This window comes from Thunnus albacares, chromosome 20 (assembly GCF_914725855.1).
Source record: "Thunnus albacares chromosome 20, fThuAlb1.1, whole genome shotgun sequence".
Classification (NCBI taxonomy): domain Eukaryota; kingdom Metazoa; phylum Chordata; class Actinopteri; order Scombriformes; family Scombridae; genus Thunnus; species Thunnus albacares.
The window spans coordinates 18,890,966-18,914,581 of NC_058125.1; the positions used below are offsets into that span (position 1 = coordinate 18,890,966).

The following is a 23,616-nucleotide window of genomic DNA, read 5'->3' on the forward strand; positions in this document are numbered from 1 at the left end:
CGGTTGCTCCATCTCTCTGTCTCTCTGTCTCTCTCTCTCTCTCTCTCTCTGTCTCTCTGTCTCTCTCTCTCTCTCTCTCTCTGTCTCTCTTTTTCTCTCTATCTGTCTGTCTGTCTGTCTCTCTCTCTCTCTCTCTCTCTCTTCCTCTGCGTTTCTGCTGCCATCTCTTTTATTTTTCCCCTGCATCCCTCTGTCATCCACTGTTTTACCCTCTACTCCTCTATCTGTTCTCAGATCTGTCAGCTTGTCTGTCCTTGACAGATCTCTTTGTGTGTGTGTGTGTGTGTGTGTGTGTGTGTCTGTATATGTGAACATGCACACACGTGTATGAATGCTCATGTTGAGCACAGAGATGGTGAGTCATGATCACGTGGAAGAGTTTGTCTATCACCTATGGCAAGGAAAAGACAAGGACTCAAACAACACACACACACACACATGCACACACAGAGACACACAATTTTGTGCTGTCGTGAAGGGGGTCTATTATGAGAGAGGAGGTGAAGGCATAGATGAACCTCGGGAGTTGCCAGGACAACCCATTTGACATCACACCACCCATGGAACAGCAGGGGAGGGGCTTGAGTTGTCCCAAATTGCTGATAGGCTCAAATGCAAAGAGTAGAGGAAGAGAGCTTCTCCGCCACCTCCAGTTTTCTACTTAACCTGGTTTAATAGGTTTGGACAATAATGATATGTATTAAATTGTACCTTTTTCAAGCAGAGACCGCAACGTGTGGAAAAAACAATCTCAAGGGATGTCTCAGACGTGTGTGGGCGGCTTTTGGATGTGTATGTGTGCGCTCTGTGTCGGAGAATAACGCTATTACCTCCAGCGCTGCCTGTCTGATTTGTTGGCCTTTTATCCTGAGTGGGCTTTTACTGCGGCCCTTTATGTCTTACTGCCCAAACAACGGCCATTTAGAACGCTGCCACACACGCTGCCTCTTGCTAAGTACACTTTCCATTTAGCATGCAGTCTGCAGCGCTGCCTAAATGACTCCCGAGTGGTTTCTATGGCTACGAACCCATGCCCATATAAGGTGTTGTGGAGATTCTCAACCACCCATCCTCTCTCTAGTTCTTCCGTCTCTCCATCGCTTTCTCACACCTTTACCCCACCCCCACACAAGCCGCGTTGAATACGTCAAATATAAATATTTCTGAGAAGGAGCTTTACTGAAGAGTGCCTGTCACAATCTGTCTCTCACTGTCTTGATCTCTTGTCCTACATTCTGCTTCACCGTGTGTATGTGTGTGTATGTGTGTTTGTCTTAGCCTGAGAACCTGTTATTGGCCAGTAAGATGAAGGGAGCTGCAGTGAAGCTGGCAGACTTTGGCCTTGCTATTGAAGTGCAGGGAGAACAGCAGGCTTGGTTTGGTAAGAAAACACAAACAGTGACACACACATCAAAGACATACTATGCAGGAATTGTCGGATTAGTCGGCATTTGTAAACACAACATTCAAAGTTGGCCCCTCCTCCCCGGCTCAACGACACCAGAGCGAGAGAGAGCAGCAGTGCAGAGTAGGAGCGGCACTAATGAGAACAAAGTAGTGAATCAGATGAATAAAAAGTTATTTTCTGATTGTTTCCCAGCGGTTTCATTCTAAAGTACAAATAAAGATGGCCACACCTGGTCGCTAGTCCCAACCTCACACTCTGCGCTGTTATTGGCTGGGGGTTACACACCCACTGCCCAAAGGCTGACACCCAGAAACGTCCTGAACACAGCAAAATAATAAGAAAATACAGGCAGAGGGCTGAGTCTCTGCAGATAAATACACTGCCACACACTTCTATCGGGTCACAGGTGATGATTGAGAAGGATTATTTTTGTATGAGTCTATACATTGTTTTTTTTTAGGAAAATCCTGCATAGTATCCCTTTAAACATGCTTGACCATTACATGATCTGATATTTCGTCTAGGTGTTTAGCACTGGAGAGTTTTCACACTTCAGCATATGAATCACTACTGAATGGGTTTCTCTTTCATATGTCTGGATAGATGTTAAGCACTGAATAGTCTCTATACTTAAGTATGTGAATCACTGCTGAATAAACCCTCTTTCATAAAGGCCTATATAGATACATATTTGCCCGCCAACTTGGAAGCCCATAAAATGTTTGTGTGAGCATTGCTTAAAGTTGCAGCGTGTAGGATTTAGTTGCATCTAGCGGTGAGGTTGCATATTGCAACCAACTGAATACCCCTCGCCCTCACCCTCCCCTTCCAAGTATGTAAGAGAACCTACAGTGGCTGCTAAAAACACCAACACGAAAGGCCCTCTCTAGAGCCAGTGATTGGTTTGTCCATTCTGGGCTACTGTAGAAACACGGCGGTGCAACATAGCGGGCTCTGTGGAAGATGACCCGATCCCTGTGTAGATACAAAGGGCTCATTCTAAGGTAACGAAAACACGATTCTTATACTCAGGTGATTATACACTAAATAAAACATACTTATGGATATTATTCCATTTCTGCCAAGTCTGTTCCGCTAGATACCACTAAATTCTACACACTGCACCTTTAAGAGGCTCACAGACACATTCCAGTTCATGCTTAGGTCATTGTGTCTTGGCAAAGAGCCGAGCTGCGAACATTTGGCTGACTTTCCAGCGGGGACGAGATGATTAATGGGCATTTGCTTGTGACTCTACACTGTCATAATCTGGTCTTGCATTGGAGTCCAACAGGTCAATGTCGTCTGAACCATTCACATAACTGCACAAAAATAGCCCTCATCAGAAATGTAATAAAAGACATTGGTTAATTGTGTCATCTGGTTTTTCTGTCCGATAGGGTTTGCGGGCACCCCTGGCTATCTCTCCCCTGAGGTCCTAAGGAAGGACCCTTATGGCAAGCCTGTGGACATTTGGGCTTGTGGTGAGTCTTGAGCCTCACCTTTGGGCAATTAACCTGTTTCAATCAGCATTTTACTCTACATTGGTGGGAAACAAACACCAGATTCTGTCTATGTCTGTCTTCAATCAAATTAACCAATTTGACAGGATGATTTTTGAAAACCTCCAACCTATAGCAGAGTGAAGACTAACAGAAAGTGTTGAAATAACCTTTACATTACAAGTAAAACATGTTTGGATGTTTGTTCTTGAATTGCTGTCACATTGTCTTGTATTTGATTTATTATACTCTTCTGTATGTGTTACTTGTTGCTGTGTGAATTTGAATGTACAGCACATTTAGTTCGCTTGTAATGAAATGTGCCATATAGATAAACTAGCTTTGCCTTGTCTAATTTGAATGGAAATGAATGCAAGTTATTGTAACATGATCTCTTTCTCATTCTGCTTTCCCCACTTGTTTTCTGTCAGGCGTTATTCTCTATATATTGTTAGTTGGATATCCTCCATTCTGGGATGAAGATCAACACAAACTCTATCAGCAGATCAAAGCTGGGGCATACGATGTAAGTGTGTGTGTGTGGGAGTCTGACTTATCCTACTTTCAGGGACACATTTCAGACTAAAGACCAGTTAATTGGGGGCGTCTTGTCCAATGGGGGACAAAAGCCATGTCCCCAATTGGTAAAAATCTGATTTTTGGGTCAGTGGTTAAGGTTAGCATAAGGGTTAGGTTAAGGCAAGTAATGCTTAGGGTAAGTCTCTAGGAAATGAATGTAAGTCTGTAATGTCCCCAGAAGTGACCTAAGTAAAGTAAGTGTGTGTGTGTGTGTGTGTGAGGTGTATATTTGTAAAGGGTGCAGTGCAGGGTTTTGCTAAGCAGTTTTTGAATGTTTAATAGTGTCCAATTGAGAGCTGGTCCAAAGCTATTGATCCTATCAGAGCCTCCCTGACGCATTGCAGAGGGGTGTATGTGTGTGTGTGTGTGTGTGTGTGTGTGTGTGTGTGTGAGAGAGAGAGAGAGAAAGAGAGAGAGACAGAGAATCAGAGAAGGGGTATCCTTCCTTCTCAGTCTGTGATAATCAAGTCACGTTGCAGTTTCCAGAGGGAAGGAAAGTCTTAGGCAACCTGTTTGTAGTGAATAAACTCATAATAAAAGAAAGTTTAAAGACCAGGCGCAGATGCATTTGTTAATCCCCCCAAAATTTGCAGTTTTGTTTTCATATCAGCCCAAATTTGAGAAATTAACTAAATACCTGGTGCCCAGATGGTGTGGATTAGCCAGAACCATGCAGACTTCTAACTAGTCCTTCATGAAGATGTCTGTGAAGATTGTCATCTCGGTCGTGGTTATGCAAGGAGCCTCGAAGTATCGACCTAATATCTTTCAAGTATCTTCAACCAAGTCCGGTTGCCCTCGGTTCAACCCTCCTTGGATAGTCCTTCAGGACTTGTTTCTCCCTCTTTTCCACAGTTCCCCTCCCCTGAGTGGGACACAGTGACTCCTGAGGCAAAGAACCTGATTAACCAGATGTTGACCATCAACCCAGCTAAGAGAATCACTGCTGAACAGGCCCTCAAACACCCATGGGTCTGCGTAAGTATTCAATCAGATTACAAAATTACCAAAGAAGGCACTGATATAGAAGGTGTGCATAAGTAGTCACTCAACCTACCTTGATAATTACTATATTAAGGCCTTTAAATATCAGCACAAGTAGATTCATGCATACACTTAGAGTTTGTAATGTGTGTAATTCTTGTTTTGTCTTCCTACAGCATCGTTCTACAGTGGCATCCATGATGCACAGACAGGAGACTGTGGAGTGTCTCCGCAAGTTCAATGCTCGCCGAAAACTCAAGGTAGTTATTCTAAATTTTGATTTGCCATCTTTCTATATGTCCATCCCTCTTGATTTATTCACTGCTTCACCTTTAGCTACTGTCCAGTAAATTACTACTTATTTTGTTGTGTCTTCCTTTCATCGTGTTAGAAGTTGCTTATCCTCGGCCCTCCATCTTTATGAACCATTTGAAAACATACATCACATATACAGAAGCTCTGTGTATAGTTTAAAAATAGATTAAGTGTTAAGTATTAAGCTTTGTAATGTATGTTGCAGTTGGGGTTACCAAAAGCAAGTACCAAAGTACCAAAAGCTGGCATCAGATATCTGGTCAATTATGTGTGTTTATTTTTTTGATCAGATGGTTCCTGATGTAATCAAAATTTTACCAATTTTATTTACCCAAGGTTTCTTTATATGGCTGCTTGTTTTGATACAGCTTTTGTTTATTGAAAAAATGGTTTCATAGAAAAAAAACATGTTGTTTTGGGATCATATTTGCATCCGTGTTGAAAAATGTCAAACGATACCCGCCTCTAGTTGCTGTAGTTTGCATTCACAGCCATACATGCTAACCAATGGATGAAGTATCAGCTGTTCTGTTTTGTCACATCATTTAAATTAATTTGCATAGAAGACTGCATCATGGGACTTGGAGATGTGAAGATTTACAGTTAATTGTGCATCTGCCCAATAAAACAACATGCACAGCCTTTTAATAATTATATACTGTTTGACAAAGAACAAAAGAACGTACAGCCTTGGCTGAATTTGGCTGTTAAAGACAACAGCACTGTGGTGGAGGCACCACTGTTATAATAGCAGAAAGATAAAAATTCTATTGTCCCATTAGAAATGAATATAGAGCAGTGAGCCCAGAAGACATACTGAAATCCTGTTAAATAAAACAATTCTCCCAGCACTCATTATACCTCCCTCACTTCTCTCTCCTCCTTCCTCTCCTCCTCCAGGGAGCCATTCTCACCACCATGCTGGTGTCCAGAAACTTCTCAGGTGGGTGTGCCCTCCACCCTCCGCCTCCCACGCAGCACATGCAGAGGGAGAGGAGGAAGGAGAGTGGATAGAGTCCTCTGCACCTCTTTTAACCCCCCCCCCCCCCCCCTCACCACACACACACACACACACACACACACACACACACACACACTCACCCACTCATCTTCAAAATAACAATATATTTTTATGTGTGCACAGGAGTTTGCTTGCTTACAACATTAAAACTGATTTGAGACATGAAGCTCCTTTGAGTCATGGTAGAAATAATGTATTGATAATGAGTGAGCAGCCTTAATTGTGATATTCTGTCATTTACTGTACCAGACTATATGTGGGCGTCAGTTTCGTCCTTGTCCATGCTAATATATTTCTCCCTGTGTGTTTGTGTGTGTCTGTTTGTGTGTGTATGTATGAGTTTGTGTGTGTGTGTGTGTGTGTCCTTCTTTTCTGCTGCCCATGGAGCGTTTGCATGTTTGAGAGAGGGAAGCCTAGACTTAAATGAGATTTTTATGTTGGGGGCAAGTGTGGTGTTATAAAAACAGGTGACTGCTAAGATTCTGTGTTTTTTTTATCTCAGCCTGCTGAGAGTGACTTGTTTTCGCTGAAGCCTTGTTCCCAGCCTCTAAGTAATTGGTCAGTCGATGGTTAATGATTTCGACCCTAGGCCTAGGAAACCACAGGGGTGCACGTCTTTGCTTTTAGCCCATTTCTATCAAACTGTGTGATATATCTGGGCTGTAGCCAGCACACCCTGTAGCTTTCTAGGCCCACGGTTGAACAGCGTGAGATAGACCTGAATAATTTGCATAGCCCCTCCCAACTGTAGCATTTCTGTCCAATAGTGGGCCGGCAGCATACCAACTCTGCTGCTGCCGCCTCCTCCACGGCCTCACTGGCTCAGGAAGGTACGTCCCAGAGACACGCCCATCCACTTCCTCTCTACACACACAGCTACTTCTTTGGTTCATAGTACAGGGTGGGCCCTCATTAGCACACCCAAAATTCCTGCATGCAGCCTCTGCCAGCATCTTCATCAACATTCACACACATGCATGCACACTCATACAAATTTTGTTCATTTAGGGTCTCACGAATGTGTGTTGTCTTTGCTGTAATGCAAAGACATTAGATTGTACGCACACAGTCGTCATCAGCATCACTTAATGGTAATCAATTCAATTCAACCTCGCACTCCAAAGTGCTTTTTACATTTACACCTCACCATCGCTCAGGCTCAACCTTGTAACCTCCATTTCATCTCCCAAATTAATTAAGTCGTCACTTCTAGCAAGCTCCATCCTGACCTCCAACTGACCCCATACGCCCTTGTGCTCTCTCTGAGTGAGGATGGGCACAGGGCGGACTGGGGCAGGGGATGAGGAGGGGCATGTATCCTGGGGGCGGGAAACTGACACTGCAGGGGGCCGGCAAGAGCTGGGTTGGCGTGCTGCCATCGTCAGACCTGGGTTTGGTGGGAGGGGGAAAGGCGGATGTTGAGGAGTCGGAGAGGGAGAGGTTTGGACTGAGACGGAGGATGGGAGTGCTGCCTTCGGTCCTGCTACCGGAGTCAACTGTTGAAACAATCACGATTGTGCAGCCTTCCTGATGAATCCCACGAGGTTAAAGGCATCCCTCGTCTCATCTCCCCCTCCTCAGGTCTGTTTTAGTACTTTTCAAAAAAGCATCCGTGCCTCCTCAAAGGAATGCCACAGGCCAACGTAGCAGCAAACCTTTCGCCACGTTCGTAAAATACCAAGTGACATAGTCCATCACTTACTGGAGGAGCGAATACCTTTTTTGAAAGTACTAAAATCAGGCTATGCTCTCATCCTGCCGGGTGGTGGCGGGTGGTGAAGGTCGGCGATTCCGAAGGTGGCTCCATGGATTCAGTACATTAGAAACAGACAGTGTAGAGCAGACTGGGTTCTCTGTCACCTTTTCAGACGTGAGAATCTTCTTTGCTCTATAGTGTTAATTAATCTCCATAATAAGTAAGTAGGATATTTGTGTAGGCAGAATAAAGGTCAAATATAAAAGGGGAAATTACCTCAGTGGAAGGTGATACTCCTGTTATGTGTGATTGGTGCGCTGAGATTCGGGGTGTTTGTGGTGGTTTGATTGTCAGCTAGAGCCCTCCGATTGCGGGCTTCTTCACTGAGACTGGACCAAGTTGCCTGTTTGTAAGTTTTTTGTGAATATCATGTGTGACATCATCGCTCCAGACTGGACTCATCAGCCCTCCTCCTCCTCCTTTGTAATCGTCCAGCTGTAATTTTTTTAGCTTTTGGTCCTCTGATGATGTCACTCATCACTGTAAAATCCTAGCACTTAATACTGTAACTGCTTCCTTGCACCTTTTTTTAGTAAAAGATAATGGCTGAAACAAGGCTTGGCAGTTTGCTCATGATGTTCCCTTTTAATTATATTATAGCAAAATGTGACAGAAGTGTGTGTTTGAGGCATTCCTGTATGTTTTTAGAAAGGTGTTTGCCTTGCTGCCTTTCGCATGTGGGTGTCCTGTGTGGTTATATTTCATAAAAAAATGTTCACAGGAGGCGCACCTTCATATGCTTTTAATCCATCTTTCCCTCTTCATCACTAAGCTGGTATTGCTTGAGTGGTGTAGCCCTCTCACTGTGGGGTCATCTCGACTTTACTTATCCTGTCATGTGGAATCGGTGATCATTCTTTCGAGGAGCAAGAGGGAAGGGTGTATTTAGAGAGCATGTGAACGTGGTGGTCCCATGCTGTCACTATTGGCACCCTGATGGCTGTCTGGTAGAAGTGAAGAGCAGATGTTTGCGCTCTAAACAATCAGCTCTCCTTTCCCTGGTTGTGGAAGGAATTTTTTTCTTTATTTTCTTTATTTTATTTTTTATTTTTTCTTTGGATGCTGCATGGCCAGGCCAAGATAGAACCTGCATATCGACGCAACAGCCAAGATTATTGAGCATGAGTTGTCTCTTGATATTGTTTGCTGCCTTAAACGCTGTGCCCCTTATCTCCTCTCTGTTGTATTGAAATACTAAGCCCTCTCTCTCAATCTTCCCCCCCCCCTCCCCCTCTTTCCCTCTCCCATTTCTTATTGGAAGGTAAGAAACACAAGATAAGATTTTTGGAACCTGTGTGTGTGTGTATGTGTGTGTTTTTGTCAGTAAAAAAAAAAAAAAGAGACAAGGAAACAACAGACAGTTGAGAGCTTTAGACTGAGTAGAGAAGTGACTGGGGCCCTTAAAGGAAATCAATGATTTACATTAACCTAACTCATTGCCATCAGTCCTGGCGGCAGTTTGAGTCTGACCATCACTCTCTTTTTAGGTCTGCTAGGGTCTTCCAGACAGGAAATGGATTGAGGAAGTTTACTTTGCTCTCAGGTTTCTCTTTTATCCCCAGGTGGCAATGAATGGATTATGATCTGAATGGGTTTTGCAGAGTGTAGCAAACTGTACAGCCAAGGGGAAAAATGCCCAAGAAATCCATTAAAATGCATGTTACTCTCTCTGGCAACATCTAAGCTTACGTTGTCATAAAGGCTCAGGATTTGGGATTTCATAGATCTGACGAATTGTAGATCCGGATTTTTGCTAAATTTGCAGATTTGAATAAAAAAAAGCTGAAAAAGAACTGGGTGGATTGGCATGGATGCTCTAGTCAAACGTGAAACTCAGTTTTCTGCCTGTTTCTCTCCCTTTCTATCATCTTTTTTTTATTTTTTTTATTTTTTTTTTTACAGCATGCAAAAGTTTACTCAACAAGAAGTCAGATTCCGCTAAGGTAAGGTTGTCTCATCACCTCTCTGCCCTCTTTTGTTTTCCTACATTGTGTTCTGTCTCTTCTGTTAGCTGACCCCCTTTTTTCTGCCTTCTGTTCCTTTTCTGTGCCTCTCACTGTCTCTCTCTGCCCTAGCTCACTTTCTCTTCCTTGTATTATGTTGAGCAATATCTTTTTCATCCAGAAATGATTTATTTCAAGGTTCCAGATTTCTGTTTTTTTTTGGCTAAAAACTTCCTAGGGGGTTATGCTTTACCTCCAGGGTTTCTCAATCTTTTGTGGCCTGTTTATAGAACCCCCAGATTCCTCTAGTCCCATCCACAAGTTTGAGAAACTCTATTTGCTTCCAGTCTTTAGTTCCAGTCACACCCCTGTTTATAATTATCAGTCCTTTCTTTCTTTCTCTCACTGTTGGTTTTGTTCTTTTTCACCTTTTTGAGTCAGGCTCAGTCAGAGGTTCGCTGCTCTCTTTTCCGAGCAGTCTCTGCTGCTATTAAGCATCCCTTTCCCTCTCTCCTCCTGCCTCCTGCCTCCCTCTCTTTCTCCTCTGCCCCAGGGGTCTCTCTGTGCAGTTAAGTGGCGGAGGCATAGAGAGTTAGTGAGGCAGTAAAAAGGATGATCTAGAGGCCATTCTGTGGCACTCACCCTCTCATTTGCCCTGTTAGCTCTCAACAGCCTGGGAGCCTCAACCAATATTAGCCCCATTCCCTGAAAGGCGTATAATTCTAATGCATCTGTGTGAGTATGTGTGCGCTTGTATGTGTGTGTGTGTGTGTGTGTGTGTGTGTGTGCGGTACCGTATGTGTTCACTCTGAGTGTCTGCGTTCTCGTCCCAGCCTTCTACCAACAACAGTAAGAACAGTATAGTGAGCGCCATCAATGCCCTGAAAGACACCAACATGGCAACCAACGCCCAGATGGTACAGTAGGCCGCCGCAGTGTCGGTTACCGCCTCTTAACCGCCCCCAGTAGTTGCATAGTAGCCCGTTGTGCCTCATCCTCCATCGTCATAGTTTTTGCTTGTTATCCTTCATCCACCATCCAGGAGATGTTGCATCATAACATTCCCTGTCCCAGCAATCCTCCATTTTTACCCCCCCCCCCCCCAAGGTGCACATGTGGTCCTCAATTCTAAATCTAGCATATGAGACACTAAAATATTAACAATGGTCATCCTTAACATTGACTCCCAGGATGCACATGTGCACCTTGTTTAGATTTCTAAGGAGCATGAATCTTCAGGATTATATGCCTCTAAAGTGGCAGCACAGAGAACTGTAGAGTCCTGGTTCAGCTACCTAGAATTTATTCCTATCATATAATGACCTCTGTACATAATCATCCCCTCCCATGCTTAATCAGCTATCCTTTTAACCTTCTCTCTAAAGTAAACACCGCCTTGCAAACCATCTGTCCTAACATCTTACTTTGTCATCCAAATTTTTTTTAGCTCATACAACCATCTCTCTCACTCTAACCTGTTTTTATCTCGCCATCATTAACATCTTTTACCAAACTTGACTGTCTTGTTCTCATCCAATAGTGGCATGTTGTGATTTTTAACACGCTTTAATAGCACGCATTACATATTTCATCTCGTAGTGGTTTGGTTACATAATGCACAGTCTGGTCTGATAAGGAAGTGCTTCTCAACTGTTGGTGTGAGACCCCGAAGTAGGCCATGGGTAGGGTCAGGCCATTAAATCAGTATTAGCATGAGTATTTTTTTTTTCAATAGATTTTCAAACATGTGAAATCACACTTAAAATATACATCAGATAATAGTTTGTTTAAAAAAAAAAAAAAACTTCAGTAAGAAATTTTGTTAGATTTTAATTAGTTTTCTCAGAATTGTATCAATTTAGCCAGCAGGGTTTTGTAAACAGAACACATTGTGATCATATCATCATGATATGATTCCAGTGAAAAGTGAGTTGATCGACAGATAAACAACAGGAAACAATTTGATAATAGATTAAGTCATATTTTAAGTAAAATATGTGCTTCTCAAATGTGTTTGGACTGTTTGTCGGACAAAATTTTATTAAAAAAAAAAAAAATTGTGATAAGCATTTGTCACATTTTTCATTGACCAAACAATAAAGCCATTAATCAAGACAATAAATTGCAGATTAATCGATAATTAAAATAACCATCTCCTCGCCCTGGCCGTGGGTGCTCTTGACAGTTTAGAAAAGAAACTAACCACTAGTAAGGAGATGTTGTGTTGGGTCATGAACCCATGGCTGTGGTTAAGATGTGGGGCTCAATGGAAAACCAGTTGAGAGGCACTGGTCCAGGATTATGACGTGTCAGACTGACTGTTGTGTTCTGCGTCACAGGAATCTCAGAGCACAGTGGTGCACAACCCTCCCGATGGAGTCAAGGTGAGATGCGTGTTTTGTCTGTCTGAAAGCCGGAGTTATTACCCAGCTCCTTCAGTCTCGGTCCTCTCGGACTAGACGCCGGCTTTGTTAATTTCAGTATCTTTCTCTTCATCCCTCTGCTCTCCAGGGATCAACGGAGAGCAACGCCACCAATGACGAGGAGGAAATGAAAGGTAGGAAAGGTACTCAAGTGTTTTACTCCCTTTTTCCTGTTCTTATCCGCTCTCTCTTTCTCTGTCTCCCATCTAGTGAAGTGTGTGTATTTGACTGTAGTGACTGGCAGGTGTGCCGAGATATTACACGTGTCTGTCACGCTCTTGACCGTTTGCCTGTGGTGTGTGTGTATGTATGTGTTTATCGTGTGTCTGGCTGCGTTTTGTGTGTGTGTTCTAGCGGACAGTTCAGCGCTGAGTCAGAGCAGCGCCACAGAGGAGATGCCCCCACTTCTGCCCTCACCTCAAAGTTCACCTGCCAGTAAGTTTATCCATGGCAACCAGAAGCTATACGGTCGCCCCTGGCAAGGACCTAACACCCCCACCCAACCACCCACCCACCTCCCCCCACCCCCCCCCCCCACTCCCACCCTGGCTTTTTGTAGTCACTGCCAATGATGTCTTACATCTTTAAGCTCCCTCACTCTGATCCACCAAGCTTTTTTTGAGGGTTCCCACTGGTTTTGGAATTTGTGGCACATTATTGACTTTTTGTTTGTTGAATATTCAGAGAAAATCAGAAAATTAAGTTCTTCAGGAAAGTCAGGGAACATCATAGAATTTGATATTAGTATCGATTTGATTTATTTGAAGTATAATTTCAGTCAATAATTATTTTGGTCTTATTTTCTTAGTTCTGGCCATCACTCCTTTTTGGTAAGAATAACTCACCAAGTTAATTTCTGAAATGTGAAATGCAGCAGCGTTGCTAGAAAGAAGTCAGACGGGACAAGAAACACAAGCAATCAGACGATCATACAGGCTAAACAAACCACCAGGTTAGAGAACAAAGACTGACAGTAAAATGATCACCCAAATATCTGTAACAAACATTCATCACAGTTTTCACAGATCGACTTTTTGTCACGTTTATTTTACAGGTACCTTAATTTTATACAAATTTTCCTGATAAATTACTGGTTTCCAGTAATTTGCAGGTATGTAACGGTTAATTCTTAGGACATTTTACAGAGAGGGGGGTTGGTGCAAATTGGTAAAATTATAAGAAAAATGGAAAAACTGTTGGTTTATGACATAACCCTTTTATAGAAAGAATGAATAGTTACATACAGTAGCAGCCACCTTTTTATGAAAATTGAGAAAAAAATTCCTGGAAAGTTGTAGGAAACTAAAGGACCTGTAAAATAAACTGTTCCCCAAATTTTACCCACCGTAGATACTCTAGTTGTGTGTTCCTGTGTCATAACTATAAAACGGTCGGATAATCTGGCTAAACTGTTTATATAAGACATGCACTAATCTGACTTCTTCTTACCCAGCACCTCAACTGAGAGGTTCTGCTGATACAGATTCCCAGTCCGATACCACTGCAAATTGCAAATTTTAAATCTATACACTTCACTGTATGGATCTCAGTATTGGGGAAACACTGAATTTCATGACAACTGGGAAATAACTAAATTTAAAGTGTTTCTGTCACATCCAGCCAACAGCAGATCCACTTTGTAAGGTCAGCATCAGCCCTGAACCGATCCAGCGGATCAATGAATAATTAGTTTAGATCCTGTTTGATCTTCTGACAGCTTGTGTTTCTTGCTCTGCTGGACTTTTAGCACCGTTACAATGATCCCAGATCTCAGCAATTACTGTGAGAACAATACAGTATCATTATAACCGATTGGTTTAAACTACAAAAATAAGACCTGAGTTATGATAAGCCAGAATTACCCTTTAACAGGGATGCATTATTAGAAAGCATTTAACAACTTCTCTTACACACTGACTGCAGACCGTCATTTCCTGTTGTGTATATCTATACTACAGTACATCCTGTGCTTGTTTCTCAAGAGCAAGACAAGATTTTGACTGCTTCACCAGCTGAAATTCACTCAGAACAAACTTTTAAAAAAAAAAAAAAAAACAGCAAGGACTAATTTTTTTTTTTTTTAGGCCACAGAAGCAGTCTGTGACCTAATTATGGAAAGTCATGAAAAAGTCGTGGAATTTTTCATCAGGGCCACTGTGGGAACCCTGAAATGTGTGTGCGTGCGTGCGTGTGTGTGTTCTTGGATATCACTGCATCTATCCCCTTGTCCTCCTAATGTGACAGCTCCAGCTGGAGGAAGCCTTGCTTACCTTGCAGCTGTGTGTCCTAAACTGGCCTCCCAGTCCGACAGACCCTGCCCTGTCTGACTTTACTGGATCCATGCAGCACCATACAGCATCATGTTTCTCTTTGTCCTCGACATTTTTCTCCTCCGTTCTCTTTATCCTCCATCGTTGTTATTTCATCTCCTCTGTAATCTATTATCCATTTCTCTCTAATACACCGTTCTTCTCATCTCCTAAGAAATCTCCTCTCCTTAGACACACCTGCACTAGTCTAAAACTCTCCACCTCTCTCTCTCCTCTCTCTTCTCCTTTCCTGTGTCCTTTTTTTTTTTGTTCCTTTCCTTCCTAAACATGCTAAGTTTCCCCCCACAGGCATAACATGAGCTAATAACAAACAGTGGCTTTGATCCTCTTTGCTGGGTGCTGCAGTTCATCAGAGGATGCTTTGTGAATGTATATGAGCATTAAGAGTAGAGTAGATGTGAGCAGAGCAGGCAGTTAAGTGACTTCCACATCACACAGCATCACGATCAGAGCCGCACTGATCTTGCTTCCAGCTGCCATCCTGTCCTCATGTCACCCATCTGCATGTCTGTCATAAAGCCACACTAACTCTGAGTGTTGTTTATTTCTAATTACACTGCGTACTAACCCACATCAGATTTGTCGTGTTCAGTTTTTTTTTGTTTTTTTTTTAAACTGCATGACGTGTGCGGATGATCACATGTACATTTCTGTCATCTTGTCTGTTGTCCATCCACACGTTTATGTGTGTGTGTGTGTGTTTTGTATGTTGACCATCCGTTATGTGTTTCAGTTCCACCGCATGACGTAAAGCGCATGGCATGGAACAGCACAGGCAACAGCTCCTGCCCCGACTCTGAGCTCTCACAGTCCTCCATGCCTGCCGCTCCACTAGGGAGCAACACTGTCGCTGCTAAAAGCAACACTAAGCAGAGTAAGAACACATCTGCACTAACTGACCTCAGCTTTCCCCCTGCTGTCTACTCACTAGCCGTTGCACACTAAAACCTCGCATCTCTCAAATGGCAGTTTTCCCAGGAATGAGGGAAAACAGGCCGTAAATGATGTCATGACATCATAAGTCATTTAGTCAGGTGTTAAGAGTCTCATTTGAGACACTTTTTTTTTTTTCTTGTTCACTTTAAGTTTCAAGAAGAGCTGCAAAGATTAATCAATTAGTCAGTCGGCAGAAAATGAAACAGCAACTATTTTGACAATCAATTCATCAGTTTAGTCTTTTTTTTTTTTTTTTAAGCGAAAATGCCAGAAATTTGCCGGTGTCACCTTCTCAAATGTAATTTAACATTTGTCTTTGTCAAACAAGACAGTTAACAAACAGTCTTTGGGTTTTAGACTGTTAATCAGACAAAACAAGACGTCAGAAATGATATAACGGTCATTTTTCACTATTTTTTTGACATTCTGCAGACCAAAAGATTAATCAAGAGAATAATCGTGAGCTGCACCCTTGTTTCAAGACTTAGAAGCATCTTGAAATGAGACTGATCACCCCGCATGCATCACAAACCAATTACGGGTGGCTGGAATGTTTCTACAATAAGATTTCAGGGCTAATCACTTGATCAAGTGACTTGTTAAAGGATAACGCCCATGTCTTATTGTCAACAAATCAAATTTAGCAACTACTACTCAAACAGGAGTAAACAGTGCATTTGTTAGGGACTATTTTCAGCCGTGGATTAAAACACACTTGATACTGAAGGAAATATGGGGTTGATTAAAAATAAACTACGTAATGAAGGAGAATGTCAAACAGTGTTGCTCATTTATGTGTTTTAATAGTTTTTAGACAACAGTGGAGTGCTATAGTGAGCTACAGTATATCTAGATTTGGATGCACATGTGATGGATGTTAGTAGGATAAATTGATGAATGTTTTAGTCTTTTCATGGGATTTATTGACAACAAGTACAGTCTAAAATATCACTAGACGGTAAACCTGGTCAGAAGAAGGCATCAATACAATACAAGTTTATATCACGCCATTTAGTTGCAAAATAAAGCTTATGGTTGAGCTTGAAACTGAACTTTTTTTTTGGAGCTTTCAGTCACATCTTGCTGTCTTCCTCAGCGGATAGTTGGCTCAGTGAACAAACCTGTCAGACTTCGATGAGTTTTCTCAGTTGTCATGGAGATAGGTCAGTTGACATTACCAGACCAACATACTTAGGTCACCTGATGGTGATTATTACAGGAAGATGCTGTTGAAAGCTTCAGAAGAAGCTACTAAGTGGACCTTGAGTTCATTTTTGTCAAACTGAGCTTACGGTGTTTACAAGCATAAGTTAGTGTGTTGTTTTGGCGGCAGCGTGTGCTCGTGCAGTAGAGAGGAGTCAGTTTTCGTGTCGTACAGAAGGTGACGAGCAAAGCGTCAGACAGCGATGAGGCCGAGCCGCAGCCAGGAAGCTGCTTCGGGCCGAGTGTTGAGGTTAAAGACGAGTGTTTCGCTGTAGCCACAGACGCACAGAGAGCCTGAAGGCAGGCAGGAGCCGAAGCGATGAGAGAAAATGTCATCAAGAGAAATCCCCACATAGTTAATTGTTTCTCACCTTCTAACCGACTTCTCGTTCTGCTCATCATTCACCATCTGTTTGTCTCTTTGTCTCTCGTTCTTTCTGTAGCTCGTAAACAGGAGATCATCAAGATAACAGAGCAACTGATTGAAGCAATCAACAACGGAGATTTCGATGCCTACACGTGAGTATGACTGCATGTGTGTGATGAAAGCAGCAGAGTTCTTTTGTTTTTTGCATGAAGTGAAATAGCAGAACAGAATTTATTTGAGTTGTCTTTACTTTTGCTCCAAGACTCTGTTTCTCTGCTCTAATGTCTTTTCTCTCACTCTTACTCCTTTTCCTCTTTCTGCTTTTCTTTCTTGTTGCTCTTTCTCAGGAGGATTTGTGATCCTGGACTCACCTCTTTTGAACCAGAGGCCCTGGGGAACCTGGTGGAGGGAATGGACTTTCACAAGTTCTACTTTGAAAACTGTGAGTCTCCACCTGGTACATTTATTTCAATCCGCTCAGAATACAGAATGAGGATCACCAGAAACTGTACATTTATGATTTTTCTTTTCGGCTGACATCATTCCTGACAGCATCTGAATGTCTCAACGTGGTTACGGTTCACTACTAGCTATCGTTCTTAACTATTCTCAGCATAAAGCAGGAAATCTTCACATTTGAAAGGCTGAAACCAGCAGTTTCTTCTGGATTTTTTCCTTGATTAATAACAAATGGTTGATTGATTATCAGAATTGTTGCAGAAGAATTTTCTGTCGATCAAGTAATCAATGAATCAAGTGTTTCAGCTCTACTTCTAGTTGTTGTTGTTCTACTTTTTCCACCTTTTTCTGTTTTTCTTCAGTAATTTGAGTGTTTTGAATTTTAGTATTTGAACAGAACTGCAACAATCAGTCGATTAATCGATTTGTTGATTGAAAGAAAATTAATCTGCAGCTATTTGAATAATTGATGAATCATTTCAGTCATTTTTCAAGCAAAAATGCAAAATGTTCTTTGATGCCAGTGTCTCAAATGTGATGATTTACTGTTTTATTTGGTCATATTTGACAGTTAATTGAATATCTTAAGGTTTTGGACCGTTTGTAAGACAAAACAAGCTGATTGAAGACGTCATCGTGGGTTCTGAAAAATTCTGAATGCCTTTTTTTCCGCAAAAATAGTCAGCAGATCATCAATAATGAAAATAATCTTTAGTGGCACCTATACTGCAGCCTTCAGAATCACACAAAGATTGTAGTTGTAGCTTCATGTTTCTCTCATTTGGCTTGAACAGCCACTAGATGTGAACTAAACAAAACGCCTCTTTCTGGTATTTAAAGATGACTGTGAACACATCGTTTCTCTTTCTTCATCCCTCCAGTGCTGAGTAAGAACAGCAAGCCAGTGCACACCACCCTGCTCAACCCACACGTGCACCTGATCGGCGAGGATGCGGCGTGCATCGCCTACATCCGACTCACACAGTTTGTGGACTCCACGGGCCGCCCTCGTTCCAGCCAGTCAGAGGAGACCAGGGTGTGGCATCGTCGCGATGGAAAGTGGCTCAATGTTCACTTCCACTGCTCAGGAGCTCCTGCTGCACCACTACAGTGATCAGGTATTCAGCGCACACACACACACACACACACACACACACACACACACACACACAGATATAGTTTCACACAAGTGGAACAAAACACGTTTCAGACTCAGGACACTGGGAGGAATGTGCTGAAGAGCAACACAGTGACTGCACCAATTTTCATCTGCATTGTCCAGTTTTCTACAAGTAAAAACTTCCTGCCATCAGATTAATTTGGAACAAATTTTAATCACATAATGTGAAGTAACACAAGTGAAATTTTAGTGGATTTTGACAACCTAATCTACTGGAACTACACCGACCTGTAACATCATCTGAAGTACAATTTGTTTAAAAGCTGCAATCACATAAATATGAAGTATATCCACTACATCTTCTATGAAGAGTTTGACTTAAACATTTACATTTTGTGTTAAGAAAACCAATCATATAGATCAATACAGGCCTGTTTTAATCCCTTGTTTAGAAATATTACTGCTGTAATCAAACCTTTTTAACAGCGTCAGAAAGCATCAATAACAGATTAAGTTGTTGTCTAGTGTGAGTCCCTGCACTGAAAGTCCAATCAATACTGCTGTTTAATTTTTGACAGCGGTGACTCTTGATTTTCTCTATTGTTTTTATTTGATTCTGATTCTGGTTTATTACGACTCAATTACGTAATTTTTTGCCGTTGTTTCTATCGGTAATAATAACATTTAACTCACCACGTGAACCGCTGAGATCATGACGACATTTCAGTCAAGATGGAGCTCAAAACACAAGTGGTAAGATGATCAATCCAGTAAACAGTTTAGTCAAATGATCTAAACAGAACAAATGAATTAAACACTCCCGTAGCGGTGGTAATAATCCATGTTTGGACAGGAAAACTGTTACTGCAAACACTGAAGGTTAAAGTTTAACCAGCAGATCTGTCATTGCAGTACTGTGGACAATATTTACAACAGACACACTATTAGTCATTTTACAGTTTGGCTTACATGGTGGTTTCATGTCTTAGTCGATGATTGATTAATCGTTTCAGTCATTTTTCAAGCAAAAATTACACAAATTCTCTGCTTCCAGCTTCTCAAATGTAATTATTTGCTGTTTCTAACACTAAATTTAATATCTTTTTGGTTTTTGGCTGTTTTTGACTGCAAATTGGCCTCTGAGAAATTGCGAATGCCATTTTTTAACATTTCTCTTGACTAAATCATTAATCGATGAATCAAGAAAATAACCAGCAGATTAATCGACAATGAAAATAATGGTTAGTTGCAGCCCTGATATCACTCCATTCCCAGATCTCTCAATGAACTTGGTGAGTACAAAGTTATTGTTAGCGATAGAAGTTAAAGTTGGAATCATCCTTTTTTAAAAGCACTGGGTTAATTTCAGCCCACTGGTGAACTGCCAAAAAAACTAATATGTCCGTCCTCTTCTCCCCCCCCCCAGTGGTCCTGAGCCTCCAGTCTACTGGAGTGTGTGTTTTGGGGGGCAGTTTTTTTCAGCGAGCGTGTTTAAGAGGCACGTCCTCTGCGTGGATTGGCTAGTGCCAGGAGCCCGGACGGGCGAGATCGCATCCCTCTCCACGTTACCAACCAATCCTGTCCCTCCTTTGACCTGCTGGGGGCCGGCTGAACACAAGACACCGCCCCCATGGGATGATGCATGCATCTGGCGCCTGATTGGAGGGCGCGTCTTTGCCCTCTATCCCTCCCCTGGCAGCCATCTTTTTTCTGCCCGCGCAAGATGAGACGTCCTGGGGGAGGAGAGGATTTACAGTTGAACTTGTGACAGTTTATGAGTATGAGTTATGAATATACTGTGTAAATTATGACTAGATGTACCAGAAACCACCAAAACCCAACCAAGCATTTATATTCACTATCTAATAAGGGAGGAACAGAGAGGAGTGTGAAGTTAGCAGCTGAGATTTTGGACACATTTTGGCATTCTAGGGATTACCGGGTAGAAAGTGTTGTGCTTGTTACCCGGACGTTGATGTAAAAGATGTAGGGAGATTTTTCCCAATCAGCGTTCTAGAGGGGAAAAAAAAAAAAAAAAAAAAATCAAGTGGGCTCAGTCAGAGAACTTGATGACGAGAGAAACCTGATATCAAAAACATGAAGCACCAAAGTGTAGAACTTTAGGCTTTTTATGTGTTTATGTGTTTTTGTTTGTGTGCTTGTTTTCCAAGAGAATGGAAAATGGTGTTGTTTGGGGTGAGTGGGGAGGGGAGGGGAGGGGGGGCCTGATTTGAAGTTATGCGTTTTTGTTGTGTTTTTAGCGTCCTGTTCCGTTTGCGTTCCTGTGAATAACCGGAGCCTCTTTTTTTTTTTGTCTTTTTTTTTTTTTTTTTTTTTTTTTTGTTGTCTGACTGATCCTATATTTGAGGCTCCTTTTTAAAGCAGCTGAGTTTTTAAAAAGAGGGATTTTATTGTGCAAGTTTAAAGCTATCTGCGCGTGTAACATGTTCTGTTTGTGTCTGTATGCAGTGGAGGGAGTGAGCGAGCCGGGAAAAGGCGTCTGCGTTTTGCATGTTTGCCTGCCGCCTCTCCCTCATTTGTCCTTCCCCCTCCTCCCGCCCCCTTTTTCTCTCTTTAACCATTCCCTTTTAAAAACCTACCTTCCCCTCTCCTTTTCTCTGCTTTCTGCAAGGGTCTGGTTTGTTTATAATCACTGTGTAAATACAGTGTATGTATAGATATATGTAGAAAAGTGTATTATATGTACATGTATCTAAGAGACACTCATCCTGTGCACCTGGGCATGGGAACTATCTCATGACCTCTGTGACCCCGATCTAATTTAGGAGCAACCTTTTCCAACACCTATCTCGATTTGCCTCCTTAAAATACTTCCTTAAAAATATTGGTAGCTCTTGACCTCAAGAATATAAAACACGTGAATACACACTTGTGTCGGCTACCAGCTCTAGTCCCATGGCCGTAAGACTGTTTTTGGAGACGGGGAATAAAAAGAAATAACAGGTTGAAAATAGTTTGACCCCCCTCCCCTCCCCTCTGCCCAACAACTTTTTAAATATGAAGACCTCCATCATAGTGTCCTTAAAAATCCTGATCCCACAATGCTGTGAGCCGTCTCTTCATATCATATGCACACACACACACACACACACACACACGCCTGGTGGTGTGTTTAGGCTTTGTAACATATCTGCACCACTGCTGTGTGACCACGGCACCACCCTCGCTGTGCTGCTTAATTGTCTCCATCCATCCGCGACAGTCGTATCTTAAACCCCCCCCAGATATCTCCTCCCCCCCCCCCCTCCGTGTTCCCCACGAGTCCTTGCTCTTGAGATGTTTATTTGTACCTCTCTCTGTTGTTTCTCTGTTCCCGTGTTACTGGTTTAAGTTTTAATTTGTTGTCGTCGCTGTTGCTGTTAACTTGTCGTTTGGTAATATGCCGATCTGCCAAGCTGGAGTTCTGCACTCTCCCTCGCAACACAGAGAAGATAAAAAAAAAAAAGAAGAATTTTAAAAAAAAAAGGGAAAAGAGGGAGGAAGTAAAGACAACACAAAATTACAGATTGAATGATCATGGATTGATCAGGACTAAATTATTTATAAATGTAATCTACCCTTGGTGGTTTTAAATCGTGCCTGCTCAGTTGAGAGGAGTTTCGAAAGCCAGAGAGAGAGAGAATGATTTGGTGTGGGTGTGCAGGTTTCTGTGACCTACACTGTCGAACCAGAGCGGGAGACCTAGTTATATGCATGTTTCAGTTACGCATTTCTACCATGTACCTACCTGAATAAGGATGGAGCTAGTGTTAATATATGATATTTGCATCTTTTGAAATAAAAATTTCCTCCATCCAGAATGTTGAATAGGTGACATGACAAAATATTTTAAAAAACTGCAAAATTTAAAAATAATAAAAAAAAAAAAAAATTTAAAAAAAAAAGGATTCAGGAGCCGTAGCTTGGTATGAGGCCCTCGATGTTACCGTTTTTTCCCTGCGTTGTAATGATATAATATTGGGCTGCGCTTTCTCCCCCAGCCTTCACATGGATGCTGGAGTTTTTTTGCATGATCATGATGTACAATGAAATACAACCATGAATTGACGACTATCAAGTGTTTGTCTGAGTGTTAGTTGGTCTTCATCATAGCTTTGTTATTCTTCAAACTTGGATCTTGAAAGTATTTAATAAAAATACTATTTCAGCACTGGTTTGCCTCTCTTGACTCGTTTATTTCTTAATGTTTGTTGCCATCTCTCCCATGTTCGACTTAGTTTTTTTTGTCCCTTCTCCAATGAATATCTTATTGGAAAGGCATCTACTCCCTGGAAATGCGCTCCATCCATTCCTGGACCTAACAACCTGCCAAAACAGTTTTGTGTTTACCCCGGGTGCTTTTTAATACCACAGTTTCTGGACTGATGATCTTTAACACTTGTCTGGTGCTGCATACCTGCTGTCTGGAAAAAATGTATCCCTGAAATGAAATATTAGCGATACATAGCAAACCTGTTTTTGGCCTTATCACTCTGCTTTTTCAGATTTTGAGACTCTTTTTCATCATCATCAGCAGCAGCAGCAGCAGTCTCAACCGGAAATCACCAAATTTGGAGCTCATAGAGATGCAGCACATGTTACAGATTATATAACACTGCAAAATTGATTAGTCACGCTGAATATCTACCCATGTAGTCTCATGTCCAATTATAGGAAAAGGAAACTAGTGTGTCTCAGATGACATTTGACATGAGGATACTGGTTTTGATTTGAGCCGAGTGAAATAAACCAGCTCTGGATCTTTCCACAATTAAACCATAACATGTTTCTGTGGTCAGCTGGTTGCTCTGAACACCACCCGGCATCACAGCTGGCATAATATTTGCCCTCCATACTTGTCTGTCATCACGTAACAAATTCAGATTAAGCCCTAAATAACACTGCATAGCCTCCAGGCCATTAAAGGTATACTATGCAGGATTTTCCTAAAAAAAAAAAAAGAAAATGTATAGGCTCATACAAAAGTAATCCTTCTCAATCATCACATATGACTCACTAGCAGTGTGTGGCAGTGTATTTATCTACAGAGACTCTTCTCTCTGCCTGTATTTCCTTATTATTTTGCTGTGTTCAAGACAGTTTGGGCAGTGGGTGTGTAGCCCCCAGCCAATAACAGCAAGCAGGGTGTGAGGTCGGGACTTGTAGCATAGCGACTAGATTACATCACTGTCTCTGTGTCTCCTCTGCTCCGCTCCGCTCTGCTCTCTGTCTGTGTGTCTGCTTGACCGAGGGCGGGGCTGAGCCGCACA

At 42.1% G+C, this 23,616-nt stretch overlaps 1 protein-coding gene across 17 annotated transcripts in view; it reads left to right on the top strand.

The window, feature by feature from the left end:
- LOC122971069 (calcium/calmodulin-dependent protein kinase type II subunit gamma) overlaps window positions 1-22,520 on the top strand; it is a 40,731-nt gene extending 18,211 nt beyond the window's left edge. The window contains exons 7-23 of one of the 17 annotated variants that reach the window (XM_044337514.1): window positions 1,279-1,381; window positions 2,809-2,892; window positions 3,342-3,436; window positions 4,345-4,467; window positions 4,650-4,733; window positions 5,689-5,731; window positions 6,577-6,639; window positions 9,468-9,508; window positions 10,342-10,425; window positions 11,848-11,892; window positions 12,020-12,074; window positions 12,286-12,366; window positions 14,995-15,135; window positions 16,844-16,919; window positions 17,115-17,209; window positions 18,108-18,344; window positions 19,773-22,520. In XM_044337514.1, the coding sequence (XP_044193449.1) occupies window positions 1,279-1,381; window positions 2,809-2,892; window positions 3,342-3,436; window positions 4,345-4,467; window positions 4,650-4,733; window positions 5,689-5,731; window positions 6,577-6,639; window positions 9,468-9,508; window positions 10,342-10,425; window positions 11,848-11,892; window positions 12,020-12,074; window positions 12,286-12,366; window positions 14,995-15,135; window positions 16,844-16,919; window positions 17,115-17,209; window positions 18,108-18,340 (1,446 nt within the window). In that variant the 3' untranslated portion in view covers window positions 18,341-18,344; window positions 19,773-22,520. The remainder of the gene's footprint in view (window positions 1-1,278; window positions 1,382-2,808; window positions 2,893-3,341; window positions 3,437-4,344; window positions 4,468-4,649; window positions 4,734-5,688; window positions 5,732-6,576; window positions 6,640-9,467; window positions 9,509-10,341; window positions 10,426-11,847; window positions 11,893-12,019; window positions 12,075-12,285; window positions 12,367-14,994; window positions 15,136-16,843; window positions 16,920-17,114; window positions 17,210-18,107; window positions 18,345-19,772) is intronic. The other 16 variants (XM_044337515.1, XM_044337519.1, XM_044337517.1 and 13 more) reach the window with 16 other exon arrangements.
- The last annotated feature ends 1,096 nt before the right edge of the window (window positions 22,521-23,616 follow it).